The sequence below is a fragment of the Pseudopodoces humilis genome, chromosome 3 (genome assembly GCF_049639895.1).
Source record: "Pseudopodoces humilis isolate 2021_Gansu_Grassland_sample_001 chromosome 3, ASM4963989v1, whole genome shotgun sequence".
Classification (NCBI taxonomy): domain Eukaryota; kingdom Metazoa; phylum Chordata; class Aves; order Passeriformes; family Paridae; genus Pseudopodoces; species Pseudopodoces humilis.
The window spans coordinates 37,125,781-37,136,900 of NC_142202.1; the positions used below are offsets into that span (position 1 = coordinate 37,125,781).

General features: G+C 53.4%; 1 protein-coding gene across 1 annotated transcript; it reads right to left on the reverse strand.

The window, feature by feature from the left end:
• Positions 1-326: 326 nt before the first annotated feature.
• LRRC73 (leucine rich repeat containing 73) lies at positions 327-6,434 on the reverse strand. Its single transcript, XM_005526915.2, has 6 exons — positions 6,085-6,434; positions 5,478-5,638; positions 4,321-4,443; positions 3,019-3,119; positions 2,280-2,463; positions 327-767 (listed from the first exon to the last, which is right to left on the reverse strand). The coding sequence occupies exons 1-6, from the start codon at positions 6,354-6,356 to the stop codon at positions 697-699; spliced, it is 912 nt and encodes a 303-aa protein (XP_005526972.1). The 5' UTR covers positions 6,357-6,434; the 3' UTR covers positions 327-696.
• Between the last annotated feature and the right edge of the window lie 4,686 nt (positions 6,435-11,120).

Consider the following 11,120-nt stretch of genomic DNA (forward strand, 5'->3'; position numbering starts at 1 on the left):
GCTTCTTCCTGGCCCGAGGGAAGACCGGGGGGACAGAAAATCGGGCTGACACCGACCTGTCCCCAGGGCCGGGCCCGAGTCGTGGAGCCTCGGGAGGCGACGGGCGAGGGAGCGGCGCCCCCTGCCGGCGCTCCGCGGCTCCTGCCCGTGCCTGGCCTGCAGGGGCTCACAGTGCCTGCCCGTGCCGGGCGCCTGCCCGTCCCTGTCGGCACCTCCCAGGCCCTGCCCGCATCTGCCGCCTCTGCCCATACTCGCCGGTCCATGCCGATACCTGCCAGGGCCCGCCCTCCCGGGGTCGCACAGTGGCGGAGGCGGACGCTGCCGAGTGGTGCCACCACATCTGTGACCTTTATAAAAGTCTCATCGCGACAGCAGTACAAGCGATAAAAAGGACATCTCTTATACACATCTGAATAAATACAGCCTGCGCCCTGCGGGCGCAGCCGGGCGCGGGGGTGGCAGGGCGGCGTGAGCTACACATGCGGCGACGGGGACAATCACAAGCGGCCGACGACGAGGCGTGTGGCGACAGAGACGCGTGTAGAGATTCGCTTTGACCAGGCTCCTGCGCTCAGAGCCGAGGGAGAGGCATCGGCAGGAGGTGAGATGTGTGAGAAGAGGGCTGGGGAGCCCGGCGGAGCTGGGGCTGGAGGGTGCACGGGGCTGTCCTCGGCAGAAGCAGGCAGGGTAGCCCAGCTACATTTCTGTTTCTGCTAAGAGGCTGTCACCGAGCCCCGACGTCATCAGGACCATCTGGGAGCTGGAATCTGTGGCGAGAGAGGGAGAGAAGCATGAACCGTTCGGGCTGTCAGTGCAGGGCTGTAGTCCAGATCCAGAGGTGAGGATGAGGAATTAAAACACCGCGGGGTGGGAAGAGAACTGCTGAAAGAAGTGTGAGATTAAGTAGGAACTAGGCCTGCTGTGGCCACACAGCAGAACAGAATCGATTTTTGGGGAGGGGGAGAAAGCAGAGACAGCAGCAAGAGGCCAGAGGAACATCAGGTCTGAGTACTCCCGACATGCAAGTGATCCTGGTTGTGCTGGCCCATCTGTGCCCTTACCCAGCCCTGCACAGGCCTTTAAATCTGCACTCATCAAGTGTTTTTCAGTAGAGAGACAGTGTCCAGGCGGGGCAGGCTTCAGGCTGCGAGCCAACCAACACCACACAGGGTGGTGGTGTTGCCTTCCCAAGAGCAGGGAATGTTGTGGGCAATCAGCCGTGTTACAGCAGCAGAGGCCTGGAAATACTTTCTGCACTGCATGAATGGAGGGTTTGTGCAGCCCTCTCCTGCCTGTCTTGGGGAGGTGAGGGCAGCTTGCTGGCTCTGCCATGGCTCAGAGCAACAGCCAGGAACACTGTGACTCTCCCCACAGCAAGTGAATCATCTGCAAGGAGAATGGGCCTGCATAGCAAGTAAGAAACTTAGCAGGATACCAGTTTCCCATCCAGAAGCCTTTTGAAACCAAAAAAAAAAATCTTTTTTTTCTTTGATGGGAGGGTGGAGATCTCTAGTGTCAGTCCTGCACATTCAAAACTACTGCAGGGGGAATCCCTATTTCAGGAATCAGTTTCTGGAAACTAGATGCAAAACTTGGCCAAACTGTCACTAAATTTTTTTTTATGGGTTTAATAGATGAGAATCTAGATGTTTTGAGGCTCAAGGATTGGTTGTGCTTGTCTGCTGGTAGTCTGATACGAAAATTGTGAGGGGTGAAGGACAAATGAAGGTAAAAAAAGCAAACCCTCAAACTAGCTGGATCACAAGGTAGGCATGACAAAATACAATATCATATACGCAAACTACACAGATCAGGCTACTGCTGTCTCTGTAAAACACCTTTTTTCCATTACAAGCAACAGGCAGACGGTGGCACCTGGCTAACCCTTCACATGTTTGGGACGTAGAGATAGGAACAGCTGATGCTATGCGGATTGCAGGGAGGTTCTGGAAACAGTGAGGAATGACACAAGTTTTGGCTAGGATATCTGGCAAAGGCTCCCAAGATCTTTAATATTCCTGCCCTTGAGTTTTAAGACTTTCAGATTTCGTTCCTGCAGCATCAGGGAAAATGCCTCAGAGGTACCATTTCCATTCTTTGCGGCAGCTGCATTGTCCTTGGAGGCTGCCTTTCCAAGAGTGGTGCAGCCCAACGCTATTTAACATGAAGGTCATGCCTGGAGGTGTATGTATTCTATGGAGGTTGTATGTATTCCAGTTCAGGGGGAGAAGGGACAGACCCATTCACCAACCCCCCCACCCAGCTCCCAGAGCTCTTACTGTTCTGGCAGATCCAGGGGTTCTTCTCCCTGGCTGTTACTTCATGGGCCTCTGTCTCTTCCTCTTCCTCACCCTCTGAGAGAAGATCAGAGATCTGCTGCTGCAGCTCAGGACTAATGTTGTTCTCTGCCAGGATGAGTGTCCGAAGGGCTGTGGGGTAATTCTCTACCATGTCCAGCAAGGTCTGGGGGGAGAGTGAGATAAATAGGCTGACAGGCATCACAAAGGCTGAGTGGAAAGAGTGTCAGTGCTTTGTCTCCCTGCAAACTCCAGCCCTTCTCTCCTTACTTCTATCTTCCCTTGGCCTTGACTTCCCTTCATCAGGCTTTATGAGAGACTGAGGACTTCCCATCTTCCTGTGAGAAGAGCTGAGCTTGTATTTTCTGTCTCTATCTAAAGAAGAAATGACTACTCTACACTTTGCTGTCACATATCCAGCCCCATTCCCTCTTACTACTGGAAGCTGGAGGTCTGGGAGGAGAGTCTGCAACTGAGTCTTGGCCTGTGTTTGTCCACAGAGATTTAGTTCTGATTCTCAGCCAAAAATCCAACATCATTTCTTCCAAGAAAACGGCCAGGGGAAATCAAGAACCCCTCTGGGTGCAGGGCGGGAAGGAGGTGCATGTGAACTCCAGTGTGTGGCTGGAGGCAGGTGTGGGTCCTGGGGCCTCTGCAGTCATCCCAGACTTGTGCCCGTGAGGTGTCAGTGATGCTGTAGAGTTACTGTGGGCTCCCATACCTGAGCTGACTGGTTGGTAAGTCCTGTTCCCTCCAAGTCCAGCACTTCGAGGGTTCGACTGGAGGCCACAGCAACAGCGAGCATCCCAGCTACCTGGTCACCTGTGGGAGGAGCAAACCAGGGCTGTCAGCAGTGCCTGCCTTCCCTCACTGATGCCACATTACCTCATGCGCCTGGGGCTGTCATGGGAACATCCTTTGAGTATTTCTGCCATCAGACAACCTTCCAAATCTGTTATGGATTCTCACGGTAGAAAGAAAGCTGTTAACTGAGAAGAGACAAGGAAAGGTGCACAATTTTGTGGTTATGGGAGCAGTCACTGAGTGCCAAAGGAACACTGTGAAGTTTGTTTTATTCCCTGAGGAACCATATCTTCTCAAATCTCCTTCCTACTCAAGGAGGCAAGGGCCTTTAACAGTCCCTGCAGGGCATCCCAGACACAGAATAGGAACTAAATACTTAAGTCTAGGGAAGGGCTGGAGTCAGACAGTGGACTCTGCACCAGATGGCAGACTGCCTTCCTGGAAACAGGGGTAGACTTTGTAGGGGGAGGCAGCAGGATGAGGATGAAGATTGAAGTTGGTGAAGAGACAAGACTCTGGAATACGTTCTGACATTCTTTGCCAAGTGCCAAGATGCCATACAACCGTGATACCTTCTCTTGGAACAAAACCCAGACTGCTGTCAAGTAACACCATGGGGCTTTTCCTGTCCAAAAGGAGGTACCTGGTCAGAGCAGAAGGCCTGGGGGAGGTTCTGCTTGCAGACAGGTTGAGGAGGGGAGTGTCATCCCGATGCTCAGAGAGGCACAGCCCGATCTCCTCCTCACCACCTTGCAGCAGAGCAGGAGAGAGAGTTTGTTTCCATGGCAACGAGTGCCAGGCTCTCCTCCTCCTCCTCCCTGCTCCTCCAGGAAGATGAAGGGGGGAGCGTGGGGACATACTGCATCTGCCAAGCCAGCTTCAGCGCCCAGGGCTTCAGGAAGAAGGGATACATGGAGGGTCAAATGTGACGACAAAGTCGGTGGAGTGGGCAAGGCACAGCCTCCTTTTTGCATCTCTCTGCAGGGAACGTGGCCACCTCACACAAGCAGAGCACTGAGGGTGGTTTCCCCTGCAGCTGAAGGTGCCTGGCAGGGTGAACTTGCTGCTGGGGAACAGAGGGCACCTCTGCAAGGAACTGCCCCATCCTACTGTTGATATTCTACTGCCTTTCCAGAGCTTGGTCCCTGGCCACCCACTGGTGCAAATCATACAAACGCTGACAGGCAGGAGTGCTCCTCCTCCCCGGCCCCCAGCTTACCTAGGGGGTTGTAGTCCAGGTTCAGCACACGGAGCTGTGAGCTGTGAGCCACTGCAATGGCTAGGCGTCCCCAGCCTTTACTTGTGATGCCTGGGTTGGCACTCAGTGTTAGCTCTTTGAGGCCTGGAGAAGAGAGAGAAGCCAAACCAGAGCCTTAGGGTCCCCAAAGCAGTCACAGAACTTGTTCAGCTCACCAGAACACCTTTGGGTTTTGTCCCCTGTATTCTGAAAGGCTTAAGGGCTTGGTTTGCTCTGACAACTGTCATCACATATTTCAGTGATCAGTGAAATATTTCACTGCCTTCAGCTGTGGCCCTTCATTTAACCATGCTGCAACTGCCCCATTTATCTGCTCTCCCAATCTGCATCCTGCTTATCCTAAATAGCAAACACAATGGAAACTAAGGGGTGTGTGAGACAACTGACTGGGTGAAGAAGGCTGCATGAGGTGACAGGCTGGAGAGAGGATAACAGGGACAGTAGGCTCTGAAGCCTGCTGAGAGGGGTGGCCAGCAGAGAAAACAGCGTCAGTGGTATCATGCAAACAGACAAGGAGGTGCTGGGAAAAGGTGGAAAGCACTTTGAGGGTCAGAAGAAAGGAGCGGTATTATCTCAGCGCATGCCAGATCTCAGCTTGAGTGGGTCACTGGCCTCACACCACCAAAGATCATTCCCTGCAAAGACTGGAGTCTTGGCATGAAGGCTGTGACCATGCAACTACATACTCATGGAGTGCACCTGCAAGCAGGGACAGCTCGCAGGCACTGATAATAAATCTAAGTGCTGAGGTAGGGGCACACAATGTATTTATCTATGATGATTATCAACACACAAATGCAAAATAATAAATTCAAAGTCCAAGCTGTCGTCTCCTCCGGTTTCAAATGCTGCTGACATGAACCAGAAGCAACCTGTTAGTTCCTGAGCTCCAAACTGCCAGAAGGACAGATCAGTAGCAGAAAGCCCAAACCTGTCCAAGGAAACCACTTATCTATTGCTTGGCTTATCTGCTTTTCTTAAGTTAGGGGAAAGAAATCCTCAGCCCTGGCAAACCATAGAGTCCGCCTCCTCCAGGGCTGAGGACTTAGTGCTGCATACATCTGATCTATGTGAAAGCTCCACCAGTCATTGAGCAGCCCACAGCCCCTGGTGCTTACCAGACTTGGCCCCATCAGGCGGCAGGAGCCCACAGATAAGGTTGATGCCTTCATCACCCAGCATGCAGTCTCCTAGATCCAGAGCCACCAGCGAAGGGTGGATGGAGAGAGCAGGGTTGAGGAGGGCCAAGCCTGCATCTGTCAGGGGACTCCCATGGAGGCTGTGCAGGTAAAAGGGAAAATTACTACGGAGCCTTCTTCCTGGGGGCTAACTAACCTGACAGGGAGGAAGAAGCTGACAAAATGAGGTGGATGACAAATACTACTAACCCCAAGTGGGCAAAAAGATTTGGGAAGCCTCTGTCGCTAGGGTCGGCTGGCCGCTACGGTGGCCCTCCTCTCCCGGCCGGGACGAGGGGTGCAGGGGATGCCAGCGTTGAAGGGGCGGAGGACCGGGACTGAGAGGCAGGGCCGTGCCCAGCCGGCGGGGGCTCCCTCCCAGCCAGGTGACGGGCAGGGGCTTTTCCTCTGCAGCGTCAAGGGCATTTTCCCTCTGACAAGACTCAAATTCAGGGGCTGGCCCCGGGCTGATGGACCCCCGAAAGAGCCGTCCCCGCCCGGGAGTGGGCCGGGGCCCCCTCGGCAGCCCCCGCCCCACTGTACTCACAAGAGGGACTGAACGGAGCGGTTCGTCTTCAGGGCCTCGGCCAGCTGCTTGACGCGGTTGATGTTGGAGACGATGCCCAGGTTGAGGTTGAGCTGCGCGAGGGAGCGGGACTCGGCCACCCCGCGGCAGACGTGCCCGAAGTCCCGCTCGGAGAGCTGGCAGCCCCGCAGCGACAGCAGCCGCACCGAGTTCTCCCGCAGGCTCTCGCAGATGTCCCGGATCTCCGCCCCCGACAGCGTCTCCCCGGAGATCTGGATAGACCCCGGCAGCATCTTCCCCCGGCACGGAGCGCTGCCGATCCCGGGGCCGCGCCGCCCGGGCGCCGGGAGAGGACCGCTCTGTGCGCTGCGGGCCGGGGCGGGCGCCGCCGCCGCCGCTGGCGCCGGCGCGGCCGGGCGGCCCCCGCCCGGCCCACCACGGCCCCGGGGGCGGCCCCGCGCCGCCTCACCGGCGGCCGCCGGGCCCCCCCGCTCCGCCCGGCGGGGCGGCGGGACCCAGGGCAGCCATCGGCGGGGCCTGATCCGCACCGGGACGCGGGGGCGCGCCGCCCCGCAGCGCCGGGCGAGGGCCGGGCACCCCCGCCGTCCCCGCCCCGCCCGCACCTGCCGGGCCGCCCCGCCTTCCCCCGGCCGCGGCTCCGAGCCCTCCTCCCCGCCCGGCCAGCGCCTCCCCGCGGCAAGGAGCAGGCGCGGGGGGGAGTCCGGCGTCCCTCATCCCACACCGGCATTCCGCCCGGCATCCTGGGCCCCGACGCCGTTCCAAGCCCCCGAGGGACGACGGCAGCACCCGCTGGCACCTGCCCGCTGCCCTGAGGAGGGCCCAGGGCCGGCCTGCCCCGACACTGGGGCTGCAGGAAGGGAGGGAGGGTGGAAGAAACAGCTGGGAAAGGCGCTCCATGCCAGCCCCGTTCCCATGTGGGGAAAGGGGCCCAAACCATTGGGCCATGGCGCACTCTGGGTGCTTGGTCCGAGGAACTGTGGTGTTCCATGGCTTCAGTGGCGTTCAATACTTAAACCTACCAAACCTGAATCCTCGCCCCATGACTTAATGGCGAGGTCGGTGTGATCTGCTCCTCATGGCCCAGAGCTTGCAAGAGCCAGTACTTGGAGACAGCTGCTTGGAGGTGAAAGTTGGAGGGTTGGGGAAAGGCCACAGACTTCCTTATCCCTGAGCACACAGCCTGTGCCCTCAGCCTGACCTGAGGTATGCAGGGCACACCCCACCTCCTGCTAATTCACAGGTATTGATCACAGGGATTTGTCCCCTCTCTCCCCATTGAGTAATCCTGTACTAGGAGAGAAATAGGAAGCAGGGCCCCTGCGTTTTCAACTTCACTGAGCTGAAAAAGGAAGGCAGTGATGTGGAAATTAGGTTAAACCGCCTAAGTAGGCAGCTTTCTGCACGTAACTAATCTGGCTGCTGCATATAGCAGTGCTCAAGTGAATTCCAGCCCAGTGGGTAATACTGAGACAAAACCAGGCTCCTCTGCTTGGTTTGCAGGCCAGGACCCAGGAGAGGGGATGGAAAGTAAAGAGAAAAATAGGATGTGGAGGGGGATATGGAACAGTTCTCCTCTACTGAAATGGAGCTGAGGATTTGTGTTAGGCCCTGAATGAGGTAAGGCGAGCAGCAACTTTAAGACATTGGCTTAAACTCCCAATGTGGGTATCACCACAGCCTTTGAGTAATCAATCCATCACTGTTCTCTAGAGTACCTACACCCCCTTCTTTCACTGTTGAACAGAGATGCATGACCTTGATACTGCTCCTGCAAGATACACAAGAACAGACCACTGGCCTCGCAACTCATCTGTGCTGCGATATGAGCAGCAGCTGCAAGCATCCAGCTGTGGTACAGCTGTGGTACTGTGGCTTTCAGAAAAGGAGCAGCTCATCGCTAAGGTCACATTAAAAGACCCAGGTGAGAATGGGATCCTACGTATTGCAGGATGGTGAGGGACAGAAGACTGGATTTCAGAGTTATGGGCAGTGGGTGGCCAAGAAAATCCCAGCTGCTGCTACTGCATGCAGGTCAACTAGAAGGCTACACTCAGACTCACCTCTCAATTACCTCCAGGCACTGCTCAACCCGTGCTTTTTTAAACACACTATTATGAGAGAGGTGCTTGGAGGAGAGCCCTTGGGACATGTCCCACTTCCACTGACAGCAACAGTCCCGAAACACTGATGAAGATGCCCTAGTGCCTCTCCACTTCCAGTTGTCAGGAGCCAGAGCACATTGAGGAGACAAGTATCCCACCTACTTTATGCTCAGTTCCTTGAAAAAGGTAGCACAGGGGCTAATGGTCCGAAGTTTTGTCTCACCAAACCTAATGCAGGGCTATGCAGAGGGGACTTTGGTAATGCTATTTTGTGTAGAACTAGGTATTTCTTCCTTGTCATGTGCAGTTACCCAGCAGGTATGAGGAAGGTCATTTATTTTTTACCTACTGGGGGCAGGAAGAGTGTTGCCATTGAGAGTTAACACATATACAGAGGAAAACAGCGGGTCAATAGCTACTACAGTGTGAGTAGACACAGGAAAGGAAACAAATGGGAGAAGAAAGAGCCTACCTGTAACCCAAAATCACAACGAAGGTAACCATTAGTGCAACCATAGACTGTAAGAAGAGTTGAACTCTCAGGTACTGCATAGGAGAGGAGGGGGTCATAGATGCTTTAATATTAATTTTCAACTTTAACATACAGCTTTCTCTTTCTAATCTGATGGCTTTATATGTTTGTTCCATATTTAATAAAGAGAGGCTTACACAGAGCTACCTTTACTCAAAAGGGGGAAATGATGAGTGAGTTATTTCAGATTTGCTGCAAGGAAGAAAATTATTTGAGATTTGCTGCAAGAGCTGTGGCAGGAAACAAAGGCAGAGATAGTCTTGCACGGTAGGGTTGTAAGGCTTGTTCTGGTAACTAGAGGACTGGTAACAAGAGATGCCCTCCCACAAGGACTTTATTAAGCCTGTGTGCTCAGAATGCTCCCTGGAACTCCAGCATGCATGCATTTCCCTGAAAAAACGTGTCCTTCTCTGTCAGTGAAAGGCAATGGTGAAGCTCTCAGCCGAGTACTGAATTTCTGGCAATAAAAAACAGTTCAGCTTCCAGCTGCTGCTGCACAGTGAATTAATCAGGGCTGAAGAACTGGAGCAGAGCAAGCCCCACAGGTTCCAAGAGGGTGGTTGGTTGTCACCCTGATCACGTCCCCAGCTGACACAACACACAAGCTGCTCAGGGGAAGCATGAAGGGCTTGCTCACTGCTTTCCTCTGTGCTTTGAGTGAAAACACAGGGCACAGCTTCACCCCTTTGGTTCAGCTGAGTGGCTCAGTGCAGGAGGGAGCACAGCTATTCTCCAATTGTGTCCTAGATCAGCAATGATACAAGTTTGGTTCAGAATGACTTTTTCTTCTCAGCTGAACTTACTCTAGTGACAATTGTCTCTTTCTCTTTTACATACCCTCTGCCAGTACTCCCAGAGTTTGCACCAAGAGAAAGAGATTCATCCTAGACTGCCAGGCCAAGAACTTGAAATTAGAAACAAACCTCCCATGGAGATATAGAGAGGGAAATAGCAGAAGCAGCATTACAAACTAACACTTCCATTTTGTCAAGTCCTGAAGTAATAGAAATTCTAGGAGCTGAAAGTGGTTCAATTGGTCCAAAAAACCCCTTGAAGACTACTAGCAAAAATAATGAACAATTCCCCCGAGTAGCTTGCTCTGGGTGGTGTTCTTCAGCTAAAATATTTCCCAAGGAAGGGGGTCAGGAGGGGGGAGAGAGAGTGAGGGAACCTGTCACACGTGTGCTTGTTAGCAGAGAAGCTTTTTACTCTTGAAAGGGGAACAAATTATGAATGTGGGAATAAGCAAAGAGTGGAAAGTAGGTCTGTGACTGAAAATAATCAAATCCTGTCCAGTGACAGTTTTTTCAACTGAAGCAGATGACCAACCCGATTACAGTAGCTGGCACTATCTTCCTCTCTTTCATTGTACCTTGGCACTAGTCTGAATCCACCACAGCTGCATCCTCTCCCATTAATATAAACAAGGGACCAAAGAGTGCAGTTCTGACATACTGCCTTGTGCACTTGTGGGCACACCAAGGAAGAAGAGCAATATCCTGGTTTTTTTCTGCCTGAGTTTAAAGATGCGCTTCTCTGAGGGGTGGCTCCTCTCCCCCACACATCCAGAACTACAGGGACAGAAAAGATGAAAGCCAGTTACCAGCTAAAAACTTCTACTTGTGGATCAGTAGAAGTTTGAGCAGTGAAGGAAGGCTCAACTACTCAGTTGTGAGTGCAGGTAAGCCTAGACTGGGCTGCTCTGCTTACCCATCCTTACTGGAGCTTTCCTGCATCAATACACTGGAGATTAATATGCCAACTCTATTTCCATTATACACTCTGCTATCTCTCCCTTTGTTAAATGGAAACACCAGAGAAAAGTTTGCCAGAGATGCTCAAAGCCCCAGGAGTCCTTTCAAAAAAAGGCCTAGACTCAGCTTGAAAAGCCATTCAGACACAGCAGAATGGGTGTCTGGGGAACATAACTCCTGCCACCCCTGCCCCGAGGTGACAGTCCCATGGCTGGGAGGCAGGAGGGTCAGCAGCACAAGGGTGGGCTGAACTGGCCTCCTAATAGAAATATCCACTGAAGACCTGCACAGACGTGCTGGCCTGCAGGTCCCACAGAGCAACATGGGCAGAAGGGTGGCAGCAAAAAAAGGTACAGTGAAAACATGGGGACAGATATATTTCTGACATATAGAGCAGAAGGGATGGTGAGGTGAGACAGCAGCTTGGATCAAGTGAAGAAAGAATGTGACAAGAAAGAGCATGTGGTTAAACACTGTGCTGTTCCTGAAAATTGCCAGAGAAAGTGAAGTTCCTGTGCTTTTTGAACTACTATGCCTTTGAAAAATGTGCCCAAAACAAGGCATGTATCACAGAACATCTGAAGAAGGACAGCAGAAAATTGCAAAGAATCCTGCTTTGAGTCTAGGACAGGACAGATGAAGGCACAG